Source organism: Astyanax mexicanus, chromosome 12, assembly GCF_023375975.1.
Source record: "Astyanax mexicanus isolate ESR-SI-001 chromosome 12, AstMex3_surface, whole genome shotgun sequence".
NCBI lineage: Eukaryota > Metazoa > Chordata > Actinopteri > Characiformes > Acestrorhamphidae > Astyanax > Astyanax mexicanus.
This window is the reverse complement of record NC_064419.1, coordinates 26,501,616-26,521,772: the sequence shown is the minus strand read 5'-3', so window position 1 is coordinate 26,521,772 and position 20,157 is coordinate 26,501,616. Positions and strand designations below refer to the sequence as shown.

General features: G+C 37.0%; 1 protein-coding gene across 1 annotated transcript in view; it reads right to left on the bottom strand.

Annotated features, from left to right (window-relative positions):
• Positions 1–8,954, bottom strand: part of bin3 (bridging integrator 3) — an 82,603-nt gene extending 73,649 nt beyond the window's left edge. The window contains exon 1 of the mRNA XM_007235483.4: positions 8,814–8,954. Coding sequence (XP_007235545.1) covers positions 8,814–8,821 — 8 coding nt within the window. The 5' untranslated portion in view covers positions 8,822–8,954. The remainder of the gene's footprint in view (positions 1–8,813) is intronic.
• Positions 8,955–20,157: the final 11,203 nt, after the last annotated feature.

Below are 20,157 nucleotides of genomic sequence, written 5' to 3'. Positions count from 1 at the left end.
TCCAAAGAACGGGTGAATAGTGAACGGAAATCTCTACTGGAGCACAATGGGCTTAAGGCAGTCGGAGAAAACAACCGGTGGAAGACAGAAGGAGTGAGAAAACGAGAGAGAAATAGATGTCAGCAACAGGCTACTGTCAGAAGAACCAAAAAGCACCATCACTGAATGAATGGAAAAATACCATACAAAAAAAAAGAGCTACAGATAAAGCAGCCCCCACACAGAAGTGGTCTGGATTACAGTCGATTCAGTCATGGTGCAGAGATGAATGAAGCACAAGCAAAGAATTAAACTGCGTTTACAATCTTCTGAAGCCAAAAGCTGAGTCATATTTCCTCCATTATCCCCAATATGGTCTCAACAAGCACAGATTTGAAAAGCTAACAATGCGGTCAATCGCTATAGCAGCTGAGCCGAGCCTAACCTGCATCAATTCTGATTAAATATTGCTTCGGTTCAAGACAGTCCAAGAAACGATCAAGCTTTTCAATGAAGGTCAATCTGAAGGTGTGGGCGTGGGTGTCTGGCATAGGCCAATACTCTACGCTATTAAAATTGAAGGTCAAGTTAATGTATAAGGTTAAGGAATCAAACTCCACAGCTTGTTTAAAGTCAAGTCAGCTTTTAAAGCAATTTCTTTTTTAGTGCTAATCTGAATTTTCTGCTTTGGCACTGTAATTTAGAAACCACTTAGCAGTTAGGAATTAGGGTCAAGGGTACCCAGTAGGGCTGTCCCTAACGATTATTTTTTAAACGATTATTCTAACGATTATTTTTTTCGATTAGTCGACTAATCTATTCATTGAGAAACATATTTAAATAATTATTTTACGTTTTAAAGCCAATGATAAATTACTATATTTATATATAATAACAACAACAACAACAACACAAGCCTACTAAACCAAACCCCACACTTATAATCACTTACATGTACAGCACGTTGTTTAGATCTATAACGCTAAAAATGGATAAGCTCCCATACACCACAACCGTGTGTTGCACTGTTTTCTGTGACCGCTAGATTTTGTGACCACTGGCAAGTAGTTCTCAGCAGACCGGTGCACTGGCCGATTCGAAACGTGTTCGTTTCTAATGTTTACCCCGACTGGCCAAAACGGTTCAGTTTAGGGCTGAGGGTAAGGTGTAGGTATAGAAAGCTTCCGTTTTGCCAATGAACGCTCATAACCGTGAGCACTGGTCACAAAATTCCGACGGTGACAGAAAACGGTGTGACACCGCAGCGCCGACGGCGCTAGCTAAAATAACTTAAGGCAGCTAGCTTAGCTAAACACCTGAACTTATGAATAATGCTACTGTTTCTGGAAACTGCGAAATGCCATGCACAAATATAAACCAAAAATGTATAATTTCTGCCTGTGGCAGGTTTAAAACCTTTGGTAGACAGCCTTAAGTCTTTTTAAGGACACCCGCGGAGACCCTGATGTAAACGGTAACTTACTGTGTGACCCTGTTGACATAGTGCTCCTGGATGTTTGCGCTTCAAGTGCTCCTTTTGCACGTATGGCAGAGGACCACATTGTTGCCCTTTTGCGTGAAATGCTCCCAAACTTTAGATGCCCGCTGGCGTTTTTTTGTAGCTGGAGATTGCTCTCCGGAGTCCAAGCTCTCTAGAGCTTAGATTCTCTGCCCGAACCCGACATGACCCGAGGCCCGCCCGTAAATCCGACCCGGGCTCCAGAAAATAGTCCGAGATGTAGGCGTCTGTTTTTTAATTATATTTTTATTTAAAAAAAAATAACGAAAACTGAAAGTGAAACTAAACTAATTTATTTATAAGCGCTGTTTTCACTACCGCAGTTCTACAGCGGGGGTGTTGTGCCGATTCTGTCCGCGAAGCGGGAGTCAGATTCAGCAGAGAGTCGGATTCGGCACAAACGCGGCGGCACCTCGCGGTCCGCGGTGTCAGTTGTAAGCGCTCGCGCTAGCCGCAAAATACGGCAGAAAACACTGAGGGAGCTGCAGAATTATGAATGGGACTAGAATATGAGCACGAGGAGATCAAAGAACAAGCAAATCTCTCTCTCTCTCTCTCTCTCTCGCACGTGAACTCCTCCGCGTTTGACTTGCAGAACTGTGTTTAGCTGTTCTTAAAAATCATTTTAATTAAATAATAGTTCTATGCTTCTATGTTACCGTGTTAATTAACATAATTCTGATCATATTTCGCTCATTAAAACAGCCCGAAAACAGCCAGTTGGAATTTTTGGGCCCGATCTAACCTCTAATGCTCTCCACAGGCGCCGCCATGTTTACGACGCGCCGACGCACGTTATGCAAATCGATGTATTTTTGTAATCGATGACGTCGATTATGTCGATGCGTCGCCCCAGCCCTAGTACCCAGTGAATGTTAAAGGAGGAGAAAGCAATGTTTTTACTCCCCTGCCCCACTTCCTGACAGCCAAGGGGATCAAACCAGCAACCATCCAGTCTCAAGTCAGGGTTGACCCACATGCATGTGTAAGTCACAATATGCCATGAGCATATTTGCGAAAGAGAAAAGAACGAAAATTATATCTTCACCATATCTTCACACAGCAACACGCGATTTTTGATTGTTTAATATTTAACAATGCAAAAATGATAAGCAGCATTATATAACGCAAAATACACCATCCACACTCATACTGACAGACTTCTATTCATGCAAATCCTATTTTCGAAACCAAAAGCCTATTTTCCACAGCAGGGCCAAATGGTTACTGAAGTTGATATAGGTAATCAGTTCTTTTTCCATATGTTGCGTTGCAAAAACAGGACCAGAAAATGCATAAGGTCTCATTATAATTATGCATTATTTAGTAAGAATTATTGCTGCTGTTGGTGTGTCCGGTCTCACATTCCCATTTCCTAATTTTAGAAGTATTTGGAAGTATTAACTAAATGTGCAACAGAGAACTGTGAGTTGTAATATTGCTTTTTCTAATCCTTTCTTCTTCGTTAAAGCCTGACTGTACTCTGCAAATACCGAACAAAGTCCGGTTAGGTGCACCCTATACAGACAATGATACAGATTTTCAAAAATCACCATCCAGGAAAGTGTTTGTTATTAAAAACTCTTTCAGTGATCAAAAATGATGTTTATACATGGCCTGTACCAAAACATTTCAGAACCAACACTTTAGAAAACCAGCATTCAGTGCGTCTGTATCGGTATAGGTGGTTATTCATAATTAACAGTTTTTACCACACCTTTTTGTCTTATTATACAGAGAGAATAAAATGTGTGCCTTAATTTTAGAGAGAAACTTACACAGAGGTAACAGGTGCACAATAACTGGATAATAGCCAACCAGGAGCTGTGTGGGTTTATTTGCTTTTTATACTATTGTAGGTACACCTTTTTATTAATAGTACACACACACACACAGCAAATGAGCTAGAAGCTTAAAACCACTGAGAAAAACATTGAATGTCTGGTTCTAAATGCACCTGCCAAAGGGTAAGATATAAGGCAGTAAGTGAAAAGCTAGTTCACTTAAAGTAACAAGAACCAAACTGTGACAGATAGAAAACTGAGCAATGATTTAGAGCACCAACAAAATGCCAAGTCTTTTTGGGTGTTCTTGGTATGAAGTGGTCAATACCTATTAAAAGTGCTCAGAGAAAGGGCAACAAGGTGATCAATTATACCCCTCTAGTCTATGGCTTTGTAAGGGTGAGGGTGCCAACAGGTTCATTTTTATCCACTCTTTTTTTTTATAGTCTAGACGAGCTGTGTTCATTTGCACATCTCTGTGTAAGCAATGGGTGCAACAAAAGAAGCTGAATGCTTTCATAAGAAGAGGTATCCACAAACATTAAGATACACAATGTATTTTTACTAGTTAGTTGGCAGTTAATGTGCAATGAAACTTTCGTCCAGCTCATAAAGGCATAAAGAAAGTCTTCAGAAAAACCAATCCTAGAACTATGACATTTCTGAAGGAGGCCCTAAAAGTTCCCCATTTAAAATATTTAAATAAAAGGAAAGGTGAACACCCATGTGGTTCTATATTAAAATCCTCTGTAATTCTATGACAGTGGAATCTTTAGACCCTCAGAGGTGCCTTAATACTGAACATATGAGGACTCCAAGCACTCATATACACATCACAACAATTAGGCGTGCCCTGTACTGAAGCAGTTCACTCACACCATCTAACAAAGCTTTCATTCAGCATTGCTGTAATAATTACGTAAAGGAGAGATGAGCTTGACTCACGCTAAACCATTATGCCGCATCAGCTTGTATGAAAAAGCTGGCAAATGGACGCACTCTCTCTTCCTTTTGCAGTCTACAGTGTCGGGATCTTATCAATAAGCGGCACACAGGCTCGGTTGATGGCAGCCGTTGTTGCCGTGACCCCAGTGTCGCCGTGACCGCGTCACTCTGTCGAGCTAGTTGGCTTGTATGGAATGCAAGGGTCAGACTGGGCCATAATGGACCCTTTCACCACAAGTTTATACCGGCCAGCACCCCGACACTAGCCGTGTGTCTAACAAGGAAGCTTCTTCTGCCAGTTACTGAGCTCACAGCAGGCCGCCACGACGTCACGCTTTGCTTCCGCTTTTGTTCAGGTCGTCACCCTAAACATGCAAAACTGATTCATATAGGAATAATAAAAAGAGTTCTCCTCTCCCCACTGAAGAACTGCAGCCTTTGAAGGCAAGCCTCTTCAGGCCGTTGCAACAACTGTGACGCTGATTTCTGTCCAATTTGTGTCACCAAAATGTAAAACCCCTCAAAGGCGGGTATTCTTTATGAACAATGACTGGGCAAGGTCATGTTTAAGCGCAAGGTCATGTTTAAGGACATTTGGGATGAATCAGAGGTCACAGAATCAGAGTAGTGGTGTCACAACATACTGACCAGAACCTAACTGAAACAACTAGGCACAAGGCTGGAATACCCACCGAGAGTGCCAGTCCATTGCAGGGTATAAAATAAGCAATTTTAACAAAAATTACTTCTCAAAAGGGCTGCACAATACTAGAAAACTTTTACATTGCAAATGTTCAATATATATCGTGATATTAAACAATGCAGGGCCCATGACATCACCAGCCCTGCCACACCCATGCGCTGTCTCACATCCGGACCGATCAAGAGCTGAGTCAGCGCTGAGCCCTCAAAACCCAAGGAAAATAGCAAAACAACAGTAATCGGCCCCTTTAATTAGGCATTTAAATGTCTTTTTAAAAGGTAACTAAGATTTTTCATCAAAAGCTTAAACTCAGCTATAACTGGAAATATCTGTGCAAAACTGTGCTGGACCGAGGTGCACAGCTGATGAGCACATGCCCAGATGTGTCAAAACACTGCAACATGACGTGTTTGATTTAATTGATTTAATTCATTCAAAACCTCACAATATAGTGAAGAACTTTATCACATGACTCGAAGCCTATAAGGGTGAATGAATGTTCAAAAGGAGATTTACAAGTGTGATTACCCAGCGATGCCACAGCAGAATGATACATTCTACGGTTATTTTTTGGGCTTTTTAACATCCAAATACAATAATAAGGATGAGTCATATATGTAAGGCCACAAAACTAAAACTTTTAAGTACCTGTGCTACCAATCTCATGCAAAGGCTGCAGTGTAAAGTCATGCACGACCAAATGTCAATAATATAAGAACACTAAGAACACAATTAGAATCTAAAACACCTGTTAAACCAAGCTCACACAGCAGGACAATATGAATGATGTGGATGAGCAGGAAACACTTAACACCCACATCTGACAAAAGCTAGAATGGCAAGTTACTGGGAAAATGAGTGTAGGCCAAAATAACCAAAAAGAACTGCCGCTGAATACAAATGAAGTAAAAAAAAAGCCAGCATTGACAAACACATAAATCTGAAGTTTTGTTTGACAGCTATCATTTGTTTTGCATATTTCCAGAACACTAAAGAATAAAAGTACACCCTCAGAACATATCAGATTGGAACATTTACTGGTTTCAAGGTTATCTTAATTTGATTTTTACACTATGAAAGACAATGCACTATATGACAAAAGGCAATGTTCCTTTTGCTAAGGAGTTTACAGTCAATATTACAAACTGAAACTAATTAAGCACTGATTGATAAAGTTGGACGCTTACGTTCCTCCATTTTTTAAAAGCTGATCAGATTGTGAGTCTATGTCAGTACTGGAAAGCCTCCAGAAATCAGTTCCAGGCACTGCTTGCATGGCCATTAACAAAGTTACCACCGCTTGTGTGTTTGGATCATTCAAACATTATCTGCCGTTACTGATGTTCTTAATGCTCTCTGGGCCTAAAGGCAGATATAAACTAGGTTAAGCTGCTGCGATGCGTTGTCATTACTTTCCCAAGCTTATGCTCGCTTGTGATAATTTGACGGATTGGGTTGTACAATAATACGCACAGACTCGTCTTAGGCTACGTAGGACGAGACAAAAGAGGCTGAACTAGTGGAGTTTGGAAGTCGGTTACAGATGAAAGGAAATCAACAATTGAGGGCTGATGATATCATGCATGAGTAAAATACTAAGAGTAAGTGAAAACTAGGTCAAAGAGTTATTTGGTCTAGGTCAGAGGGAAATGGCTCAACTCGATTAACCTGAACTGAAGACTAAAACAAGTTTGCAACAGACCGACAACAATTCTTTAAACTCTGATTATTCTACCACCCTGGCAAGTGAACAGACTGGCTGGGTTCAGTATGCAGCTCATGAGAGATCCTCACTGATGATTTCTGCTCAAAACGAAGGCTACAATAAAAAAGGAAACAAATAATTGTGAACAAAAAAGAAGTAACTGATTCATTGATTCAGATCCGCACATTGTACTGAACTACTTTACCAGCTGACTTAAAGCCAATAAGGGTGAATGAACATTCAAAGATTCACAAGTGTGATTCCCAACAATGTCACAGCATAATTATAATTCTCGATTTTTTATTTTTGGGGCTTACAAAAGCTTACAGGCATATTTAAGGCCAGTTTGCAGATTTGTAGAAATGGTCATAGTTGATAATAAGTGGGGCACTAATTCAGCTAAATTTGTCAAAGCAGCTGACTGGACCAACAAACCAAAACAAAAAAAAGCTCTTGCTCCTCAGTTATCTGCTCAAAATGCAGCAAAATTTGAGTGGACAACCATCTTCATTATCAAAAGTTAAATAAATTGGAGTATATTTGCCTGAAATTCCACTGAACATTTGTAAAAAGGTCACAGATTATGCCCAAAAATGCATTTTAGTGTTTTCAATTACTCAAAAAGACTATTCTGTCTGGATGACACTACTGTCCCAAAGATTGTGATAACTAACTTTTATTTTACGGCCATTTTATGCCACAGAAAAAACGGCAACAGAATTTCACCACAATGTAAATATTAATGCTTAGAGATAGGTCTGTCATGATGATTATATTATCAACTTATCATACAACAAATGGACACAAACTCAATAGGCCTACTCAGACTGTCGACATACCAGCGCATTTAGTTTAAGTGTACACAATAGGCAATGATCAATGTCATTTCTATATACTGAAACTGAACAATGAGCAGATAATGCAATTGTCATAAGACTTAATAATACCAATGGAGGATTGCTGAGCATGTGCACAGTACAACGTAGCAGTATATGAAGTCATGTACAGACCAGCGAATACACTATCTGGTGCTCACCACTTAGTATCCGGTGCTCAGGCATTTAATATCTCGTGCCCAGGCACTCAGTATCCGGTGCTCAGGCACTTAGTATCCTGTGCTTACCACTTAGTATCTGGTGCTCACCACATTTTTTTTACATAAAAAATAAGTATCTAGATAGTATCTGGGGCTCAGGCACTTATTATCTGGTGCTTACCACTTAGTATCTGGTAGCTTATCTATCTAGCTAGTTAACTAGCCTAATGCGTTAACTTTGTTAATACAGAACTACATCTAAAGTTGTGTGGCACAGAAATCAACACCTACATGATGGACCAGTAACGCCCACTTAGTATTTGGTGCTCACAACTTATATTGTAGTGAATTTTACCTCAGAATCAGCTCTTAATCAGTTAAAAATAACATGAAAAAATATATAGTTTTTCCAGTTTATCGTCTTTCATTTTCTATTTCAAAATAAAATGAACTAAAGTTAGCTGGTTAACTCGGTTAGCTAACGTTAGCTAGATAGCTAACTAACGTCACTGTTATGCGCTAACTTCGTTAATACAGCTAACTTAACTAACTAGATAGCTAACGCTAGCTAACCTACAACTAATGTTACAGCTAAAGCTATGCCTGGAACTAGGTAACAGAAATGAGCACCTAAGTTATATGTAGGACCAATAACCAACCGCTAAGCTAGAACCCTAAAGTGGAAAAATATAACTATAACGTTACTCGTAAAAACATGTTTATTGGGTCAATAAACCTGCATTAAAAACACACGACCTAGTTTAGCTAAGCTAGTTAGATAGCTAACGTCGCCAAGTAACCAGAACAAACTGTTGGTCGTTAGCGTTAGCTTAGCACCGAGGCTACAAACAGAAGCAGCAGCGAAGTTACTTTTCAGACAAGACCTAACAAAATGTGACCACAGCGCTAAGGTTTTAATACTTTTCAGGTCCATTTAGAACATAAGAACTTATGAACAACATTACCACACGGGTTTAAACGGTCTGGAAGCTTGAAAACACTTTCTGACAGACCGAAATCCTATTAGCACAGGTTAGCGACCCTGCTAACTGTTATTTAACTACCACAGCCCACACAAACAGCGCAAAATTCATTAAACACTTTCACAAACTGAAACATTTAGGACCGGTTACGATACATACCAGCTCATTCTGCCTCGTTTATTCCAGTTTAACCGACAGGTAACACTTTATTCTCACACACATCGCCTTGTTTGGCTAACAGGCTAACTAACTACAGCAGCTGTGAGAGAAAGCTGAGGAGATGAGGGGGGTTAGAGGTGGAGAGGATTTAAACTACGGAAAGCTCCGAGGTCGAGCCGGTATTTGGTGTTTTCAACAGGTAGCTAAACACAGACTTTTCTGGGAGTCTTCTTAAATTTATAAACGTTAAATACTCAGTTTAAATACTCAGTTTTACTTATTAAACGGCTTAGTTAATAAGCGTGCTGCTTGTTTAGTCTGGTAAAGTCTGTTAAACTTGATTATATCTGCACTGTTTTGAGATTAGTCTGACAGACTGAACAGGTTTTAGACAAAGGTGTAAAAAGTATCATCATTCATTACTCAGGTAGAAGTATAGATACTAGGGTTTAAAATACTTCTGTAGTAGTTGAAGTATGAACTTAAGATTTTTACTCAAGTAAAAGTGTAAAAGTACTGCTTTCAAAACTACTTAATATAAGTAGGTATAAAAGTAAAAGTAACAGGGAAAAGCTAAAAGTGAGAATAATTTAAAATCTTAGGCCATACCACAGGGGCCTATAGTGCACTACCCCACCTTCCAAAACCTTTATATCTAAAAGCGATAATGACTTTAATGTTTTATTAAAATGTTAATGTTTAATAAAAAAATATGGATGCAGTAGGCTTTATGTTTCAGCCGCATATATGCCGATTGAAAATGAATGCATTTTAGTACAGTGCAAGTATATTAAAGAATCTTTTTTGGGACATTTCGCATAAGTTCTCTTGAGTCATTGCACAGATTGTCTATACTAGGTTTATCAAAATGATAACAACCCGGAATGAAAACAAGCTGAAATTAAATAGGAGTAACATGACTATTTTTCAATTGTAAAGAATAGAAAGTACAGATGAGTACAGATACTGTGGACCAACAGCAGCAGAAGACATGGCTCTCTAAACCATCACTGATCGTCAGAAAATTTTGTATTTCATTTGAAAATCAAGGGACCAGAGTGAAGAGTGGAGAGACACACAGTCCAAGCTGCTTGGGGTCTACTGTGAAGTTTCCACGATCAGTGATGGTTTGGAGAGTCATGTCATCTGCTGGTGTTGGTCCACTGTGTTAAATCAAGTCCAAAGTCAGTGCATTGTTTTTCCAGAAAATCTTACAGCACTTCATGCTTCCCTCTTTTGACAACATTTATGTGTATGCGGATTTAATTTTCCAGCAGGACTTGGCACACTGCCCACACTTCCATAAGTACCAATTGGTCTTATATAATATTCTAATTTTATAAGATACTGATTTTTGGGTTTTTATTGGCTGCAAGCCATAATCATCAACAATAAAATGAATAAACACCTAAAAACCTATATTTAAGTTTGACATTTTCAAATGAATTACTGAAATAAAGTAATTTTTGAATGATATTCAAATGTTTTAAGATGCACTAGAATAGATAGCCAAAATGTCAAACTATGGAAGGTAACAAAGTATTTGTATTATTTGACACCTCTGATTATATGTTTCATTTCCTCACAGAAACATTTTTTATCTCACTCTTTCAGAAACACACTTCTCATATATACTGTATATGCAGCAGTTAAATGGACATGCCAGTGTTGGGCAGGAAGGAGTAGAACCGGTCCAACAACATACTGTGGTAATGATGTGGGTGAGTATGAACTTTACTGTTTATTAATGATATGAAAACTACCAGTATTTACATTGTATACGTCCTATACCCATTACATAATTCTTATTATACTTAATATACCATCTACACAATACCTTACACAATATCCTTAGTTTACATGTAATACCTACTACTCAATTCCTATTATACTTACAATACCTATGATATACCCACTTCCAAATTCATATTCCTCCTACTCTACCTACTACATATTTCCTGTGATATCAAGTATACATGCTATACTCACTACACGTTTTCTATCTACTTTACCCACTACTCAATTCCTATTATACCTAGTATATCTACTATACTTACAATGCAACATTATACTCACTATAACTACTGTACCCATTACACAAGTCTTGTATATCCATACACAAAAACAATGCACCATGCAGTTGGAGTCAAGCTGTAGGAATCGAAAAGTCACATGAATGTAATAATAAATATATAATTATTACAATATTAGAGCAAAATAATAGGTTTATTGAGAAAAACTGTATGGTAAAATTAAAAGGGGACTCTAGTTGCACCTGGGTCTGTAGATCCTGCAGACTCTTAGGTAGCTGAAGCTGGCCAAGAAGGCCAAGGCAGTGTTGCAATCTACTTAAGACATTCCTGGGAAACCCTTGCTGTGTGTGGGCGAGCATTATCCTGATGAAAAACACCCGTTGGACGCTCTGCCCACACACAGCAGAACATGTGGCCGCATGATGTTCTGTACATACCGCTGAGCTAATAGTGTCCTTCGTATCACTAGCAGGGGTGAACGCCTGTCATATGCGATGAATCTCCGTATCATCACATCAGCTGTTGAGCAATGTGTCGCCTCCATACTTAAACGGCTTTCTAAGAGAACCTGTATTGATACGGTTCCAGTTTGTAGCAGTCCAGGTCTCTCGAGATGATACAGTGGCTTGCAGTATTTGTAAAGTAAAGTATTTGTACCCCTTGAACTTTTCCACATTTTGTCACCTTACAACCACAAACATCAATGTATTTTGTTGAGATTTTGAGTCAAAAAAGACAAACACAACTATTGCATTAGTGTGAAGTGGAACGAAAATGATACATAAGTGTGACATGCAAAAGTATTCAGTATTACTCTAAAACCCCTAAATAAAATCCAGTACAACCAACTGGCTTCAGAATCACTTAATTAGTTAATAGAGTCCAACTGTGTGTAATTAAGTCTCAGTATGAATACAGCTGTTCTGTGAAGGCCTCGGTGATTTGATAAAGAACACTCGTAAACAGACAGCATAATGAACACCAAGGAACTCACCAGACAGGTCAGAGATAAATTTGTGGAGAAGTTTAAAGGCTAAGGTTATAAAAACATATCCCGAGCTTTGAGCATCCCAAGCAGCACTGTTCAATCTATCATCCAAAAATTATTCTACACCTGCAAACCTACCAAGTCATGGCCATTCACCCAAACTGACAGACTGAGCAAGGAGAAAACTGGTCAGAGAAGCAGCCAAGAGGCCTATGGTCACTCTGGAGGAGCTGCAGAAATCCCAAACTCAGATGGGAGAATCTTGGTGTAGAGATGCTTTTCTTCAGCAGGGACAGAGAAGCTGGTCAGAGTTAATGGGAAGATGGATGGAGAAAAAAAGAAAACCTGTTGAAGGCAACAAAAGCCTTAAGACTGGGAAGAAGATTTACCTTCCAGCAAGACAATTACAGCCAGAGCTAGAATGGTTTAGATAAAAGAATATTTATGTGTTAGAATGGCCCAGTCTTAATTTACATTAAGTCAATAATCTCTGACCAAACGCTACACAACCCAAAATTAGCCTCTGAGATCCTTTTAATAGGGCAGGGGGAGAAGCCATTTTTATCCTCTTTTGTGACAAGACTCAGTGTCTAATCAGATTACACCTGTAATCATTTACATATTTGAGTTGTTCATGCCAAGTTATGCAGCAATCACAACCCTACTATATGGTTGCAGTTCTGCTATACCAGTATGCTACATCTGTTATACCTACTGTACTCAATAGCTCTCTAGCTGCTATAGGTGAGTGGCTTTACTTCTCCTTACAATCTGACTGGTAAAATGAAAGAATTTTCAGTGCACCATATAGTGCGAAAAAAAATATGGATGTCAGAATACCATTTAATTGAACTTTTACAGTTACATGTTAAAAACAAGCAACAGCAAGAGACAAATTAAGCTGATCAAAAATAAATTAAGAAATGAAAATAATATTACAATAGGCTGACATCCAGCGAGCCACTTGGTATTCTGCAGTCACTTTACTGTTATTATACTGGTCTAAACTGGTTGTTGTTGTTGATGTTTACATGCTCTTTATAATTGGTCTAAAGTCTTTTCTATAGTCTTGCACATATATAAAAGTTTATTGTTTTTATTGTTTTTTGTTTTGTTGCGTAATTTATTGCGATAAAGCCAACAGATCGTCATATCACCCAGCCCTAAATGACTGCTGAGTGTTTGGGTTCTGTTTTTAATGATGGGCCCCAGCAAGGGCCGGAGAGGGAGTAAATGAGGGAAGTAAACACAGACACTAACAGAGAGCAGGCCCCAGTGGGCCACAGACTGGGCCTTCATTTACATTGCGGCGGCGCCCTCAGTGCATATTGTTCTTGAGCAGCCGAGCCTGCGACCCACTTCGGCGTAAACGAGGCTTTTCAGCTTGGCAAGACTCCAGAGGCACGGACAGTGAACAGTCGTGTTGAGACAAAAACTAACAGGGAGCGGCAACTTGTCATGATTTCCATCGTCCCAGCCCCCCCTCCTCCACCCCACTTCTGACGTCACCAGAGAAAAAAGCCTGCTGACGTTTCGAGCAGCATAAAAACTCCTGCTACACCGCCTTTACCTAAAGCTTCAGGACATTTAACCACAATCTTATCAAACAAGGGTAGAGGAGTATAAACTCATAGACAAAATACATAGAAAACATAGGAGTAAGGAATTAAAGTAGCAGTAAAACAATAACAACAAACAACAAACAAACTGCAGCAGACCTTCTTCTTAGAACATACAGCAACGGTCAGCAAAATAACCAACAGGAACATATAAAACAGAGCTAAATGAATCTCCTCACAAATATTAGTGCAAATAAGTTTTTATAATTTTTGTTTTCCATTATATTTAAAATGTAATTATGATTTTTTTAATTGATCTATTTAGTTTTTACATGGAAGTACCCTAAAATGTAATTCATTTAAAATGTTTATTTATTATAGTTATTTTAGATATTATATATTTTTAAAATATGGTGTAACTTTTAATTAATCAATTATAATGATCATTTTGAACTTTGTTTTGAACATTTAAATTTTGAGCTTATTTTGAACATTTAAACACATGAATGTGGAAGAAAGTCACATTTCACGTGTTTTTAGCATTAATCTTTTTGACAAATACAATACAATTCAAGCTCTTACCAGTTCAAACTGTTAAAGTGGATTTACATAGCGCATCCAACAAGAGCATAGGCCATGAAAACAAAACATGAAAACATAGCAGAGAAAATGTTGAACGATTTTACACTGATCTATTTTACTTACTGCGTACTGGCTGATTTATTTGTACTCCTGAAAAAAATTTATAGTTTTGTAACCACTGCTACACGTTTGGACAAGCTTTACTAAATGCAAAAAATATCAAATTTGGAGTTTAAATTTGCCACTATTTTTGCTGAATAATACCTGATTTGTATCAGTATCAGCAGATAATTCCAGATGTTTCCCTGTAGCCAATATTTGACAATGTATTTTTTTATACTTCAGAAGAGCAGACAGATAGATAGTAAATATATAGGATTTTTTTTATATTACACTCTGTAATATTGATCAGGGTGGATCTAGTCTCTAGATTTTTGTAAGAATAATATATGATACATTGCATCAACCCCAAGGTTCCCATTTGCATACCCCTAATTGCTACGTAAAATTAAATTTCTTATTTAAAATGTTACTCCAACGAGTTAAATCATGTTGTTGGTAACTGAAACCAGGCGCGCTGGAAACGACAATAAATCAGTCATCACACTAATGTTAGCTCGATTACACAACAAGAACTTTAACCAATAAAAAAAACATGCACACTCTATGATTGTGTATGTACTGATCTGCTTCACTCAGAAATCAAAACAAAAGAAAGTAGGCAGCTTCTAATTTCTAAAAAATAGAAATAAAAAACAAACAAGAAAACAAACAAACAAACGCAGATGGAATCCCGTCTCCAGACTCTGTCGCATTTTCCCTGCAACAACTGTGAGGAGATCCTCTGTAATCAACAACCAGTAGTACAGCAACGGAACCAGTGGTACAGCACACCCTTTAACCCTTTGAGGCACAGAGATCACTGTGAGAGCTCTTCGGGTTTATTTCCTTGTTTCTCATTTTGATCGTTTTTAAAGAGAAAATCTCAACAAATTTTCTGCTTATTTTTGAGCATATACCTATCTGTAAGACACCTAAAACAAGGACATTTTTTCTAGCCTGCAACCGTCATTAAAGCAGCAGTCTGTAAGTTTTGGTGATGTGAAGATTTGGGTATTTAGAGACCTCTCTGGTGAGAATGTGTAATTAAGTAGAACACGTGGAAGGGTACTAATGTACCCTTAATGTAGGTTAATATAAATAAATTGCTGTGTGAATTTCTGTGTGTATAATTTTTTGAGTATATTTATGATATATACCACTCTGTTTTTAGAATTAATATATTGGGCATTGTAGGGATGGTTGTATCAGGACAGGGATACCATTAATTAGATCTCTTCAGTTTCTGAATCAGTTTCTCTGATTTAGCTATTTATAGGTATATGTTTGAGAAAAAAACATTTTTGTTTTATTCTATAAACTACAGACAACGTTTATCACAGATTCCAAATAAAAATATTGTTATTTAGAGCATTTATTTGCAGAAAATGAGAAATGGCTTGAAGTAACAAAAGAGACGCAGAACTTTTAGACCTCAAATAATGCAAAGACAAGTTCATATTCATAAAGTTTTAAGAGTTCAGAAATCAATATTTGGTGGAATAACCCTGGTTTTAATCACGAAATGTTCTCCTCCACCAGTCTTACACACTGCTTTTGGATAACTTTATGCCACTCCTGGTGCAAAGATTCAAGCAGTTCAGCTTGGTTTGACGGCTTGTGATCATCCATCTGCCTCTTGATTATATTCCAGAGAATTTCAATTTAGTAAAATAAAATTTAAAATGAATTCTCTGTGCATGCCTTAAAAAGTGTGTGTGTGTGTGTGTGTGTGTGTGTGTGTGTTGGGGGGTGGTCTTCAGAGGTTTTAAGTAAAAGCAATAGATATGTAAAACACATAAACCAAAAGAACGAATAAAATGGCTTTAACAGACCTATATATTTCTATGGTTAAATAAAATACAATTGATTTTATGTACATACATACATACATATATATATATATATATATATATATATATATACATACACATACACATATACCTCACACAGCCCAAAATGTCTAAAAAATTAAATACGTATATATTTTTTCTTTTTCTTTTTTTATACAGCAACCAAATGCCTTTCAAATCAATTTCAGGACTTTGTCTGGTACTTCATAAGTTTAAAAGAAACACAAACTCACACACACACACACACAACGAGAAACAAACCCAAAGGGTCTTCTTCTGTCTGTTCTGTGAGAAACGAACTGCCTCTTCTGTTTTGCCCGATCAGTTTGGCCCTGTGTTCTGATAGATCTTGGCAGTGAAAGACAGTAAAAGAAAGAAAAAAAAAAGAAAAAGATTTTGAAATAAATAAATAAATACAATAAAACAGAAACTTATGCCAGAAGCTATTTTTGTGCTTCTATTTAAAAAAGAAAAAAAAGAAAAGAACAGTGCTTCCCATACCATGTATAACTAACTGAGCCTCAGAAATAAAGACATCACTCCGGAGGAGGGAGGAGAGGCTGTGGAGGGAACGGAAACTGAAGCAAGTCCATGGAGAGGTGATAGCAGCGCTAATGCTAATGCCGCTCAACACTTGCCTCTTCCATCAGTGAGCGTAACCTATTCACGCTGTGATTTTCCTCTCGGTTACAGTGAAGGCTTTAGATGCAGAGAACACACACTAACACACACACACACACACATACAGTATAGAGCCGTATGGTTGTGTAAATGTAAATATAAGAGCAGCGCCTACGTTTACGTTCAGACACACTCTTTAGAGCTTTAGACGGCTGCCAGCAGGGCCGGAATCACTTCCCCAGACACTGCTACTGCATTTCCAGGAGAGAGACACTGTTATGGACAGCCAACTGTGACTGGGGGTGGAGGTGGAATGTGGGGAGGGGAGATATATGTATGAATATATGTATTTATAAATGTACGGCTACAGCGTGTAGCGTTATGTGGAATATCATGACAACCACAGAGAACCACTAGAAAGCTTGGATGGTAGTTTGCCTTGTTAAGTGTTCTTTTTTCTTCATGATGAAGAAACTCTGTAAACAATCGTCTGTATAGAACCATTTTCCATTCAAAACAAATGATAATGAGGGTCAATATACTGGGCATTTGGTGTCTGTAGCAAAGTTGTTTAAATTCGATAAAAACTCTATGCAACAATACATTTAACAAGATTGAAAATGAACACATTATTAAAAATAAAGAGGAATTAACCTACACTGTAAAGTACTTTTTTTGTTTTTTTTTACAAATTATGCATTTTTCTTTTAAGAGGTTAAATAACACAATTATTTAAAAATATATATTTATTTTCTCTTATTTAAAAAAAAACATATACATATGAATGAACAATTTAGCTATTTAAAAAGCCCTTTAAGAAAGTAACCTTTGACATTAGTGACATCACGACCTTCATCTGTTTTATTTTCCAAGGAACTGAAGAAACACACTACATGTTTAGCAATTAATATTACAAAATATTATAATATAATTTTATTTTCACTTATAATTTTATTTTCAGATTGTGTCCACCCTGTCATGATAAAATATAAAGGTAATTAGAATAATTCTAGAAAATGCATTTTTAACAGTGTCACAATAAACATTTCAAAATGCTAGCAACGATAAGTCCACATTTTTATAAAATGCCAATTTTTGCTAAAAGTGTCCAAAAAATGAAAATAAAAAGTGATTAAACTGGAAAAATTTGATACCTGTGTACACCTAAGCCTTATAAACATGATAATAAATCAGTTATTTTTTTTGGATAGCACAGTATTCTGAAAAAGATTTTTTAAATCATTCTTTACATTGAGTCAAAATCTCATAATGAACTGATGTTTGGTTAAATAGAAATGCTTCAAAATGACTTTTAATAAAATCTTTTTACATTGACTTCCATTGAAATATTAAATGTTTTTTTTTTCTTCTCCTGTAACACTGCTGTTTTAGAGATACACAGTTACAGATTTGTGTGTGTGTGTGTGTGGTGTATTTGAATATGGCTATATTCTCTTGTATATGTAAAATATATTTGAAATTACACACTCTTAAAAATAATGAAACTAGGGCTCTTTGGCTGCTGTATAAGAATCCATTTCTGCTCCCAAAACACCCTTTCAGTGGGAGGTTCTTAGAGGGCCATTTTAGGACGTAAATGAGACGGATGAGTGTGGAGAACCTTTTTAGAGTTAATATAAAGGTTAATTATAGCTGTTTTCCTAGAACCGTACAGCCATTGAGGAGCCGTTATTTTTTAGGAGGCCTGTGTTTACAGATCCACTCCTAGGCAATAGTAGCTCACACTGATAAACTGCTACTAGATTGGCCAACCCCGTCTACATAGGCCCGGCTGATTTTCCGAAACAACTCCTACGGCCCGAGCCACCCATTCATTCAGAAAACCAACAAAAGACATTCTGGAGCCATCGGGGGCCTTGTTAATTAGAGAACGAATGGAAGCCTGCCAACACACACAGGCCTTCAGCGGGACAGTTTTGTGCAGGATGGCAGCGTGTGGACGAGCCTTAACATTTAAGCTGGCGAGTTTATTAGGAACACGATGCTGAGGGGGCATATGGTGAAGGTGCAGCTGACACGACCATGTCAGATTTTTACTCTCTATTTTTCTTTAGTAAAGGAAGGAAAAAGCCTGAGAGCTTTGGATTACGAGCTGAGCTGTGTGTGTGTTGAGAAGATCCAAACAACACTAATTAATATGATGCAAACCTGGCCTTTAATAATATGTCATTTATTGCTGTCCATACAAAAGCTTGTGCAGTATATATAAAAGGGCAAACCCTCTTGGCTTTTTATAGAATTCAATGTAAAAGGACTTTCTACCGAGCAAATTCTACATTCTACAATATAGTGATATTATAATGTACAAAAAGAAAAGGACATTTTCTTAAATTTCACTGGTAGTAAAACAAAAACACTTTATTCTAGTTAAGGTTAGAGAATTTGTGGCATTTTACACAATTGGTCCTTTCATTATTGAATTTTCACATTTTTTAACATAAAATAAAAACAAAAGAAGCGATAAAAAAACTATAGAGATACTTGATTTTTGTAGCAAGACAATAATAGATGATATTGACAATATCATCATGATTACTTAATTATTAAAACTGGGCAAACACAATACTACGGGCATTTTTTTTTTCATTTAATGAAAGTCAATGTAAAAGGACCATTTTATAAGCAAAATATTATTCTGTACTGGTATTATACTATACAAACCTGTCCTACACTAGACTGTACTTTACAGGAGATGGAAAAAACATATAAAAAATTCAGTGTGAAGTAAAAATGAATTTTGGAGCATTTCTATTGGTCCATACATATTTTATAATGAAATTTTGACACAACTGTAAAGAACAGCCAGATAAAAAAAGTAAAAATGGTGATACAAAATGTTTGTGTTACAGTTACAAGGTGATAATGGTAATAATAACTAAACTACTCACTATTATATATTTTGACACTGCAAAGCGCTTCAATATCTAAAATGATAACTTTTGAATGACTTTGAATGGAAGTCAGGGCTCGAGTACCTTTGTCTAAGCAATGTTAAACCACTTTCTATTATAGCGATCTATTTTTTTGTAAAACATTCAGAAAACATTAATAAACTCTTCTACTTTCACATTATTTAACAGCGATGATATTTCGATAAACTTAAAAAAAAAATGCGATTTATTCGAAGGAAGCACAAATAATTGTCCAGAACAAGCTCCTATGGGGTGAAAAGTAAAAATTGGCAAATTAACATTTGAATTGAGGTGAATACTCTCGTAATATGCTTTAATTGTTCTTTGAGAATGGGTTTTTCTATGGCATTGGTCAAAGAGTGTATATGTCCACTGCCAAGTGGAACATATTTCAACTTATCAATTTTACTGCAAAATCTTAAAATCTTTAAAATGGCAACTTTATAGGAGAAGTAAAAATCCTTCTTAACTTTTAGTGGAAGATTTTATACCAAGTCAGATTGGAGTTTTTCCATCGATTCATTCATTATGAAATTTGGACCCAACGCAAGGTAATAATCAGAATCAGATTCATATGTGAAAAACAAAAAAAAAAAGAAGATTTCGTAAAGTTGATTGATTTAAATAAGGCAGGCATGCAAACAACGAGAATGTGAGATATTAAGATACACCAGTC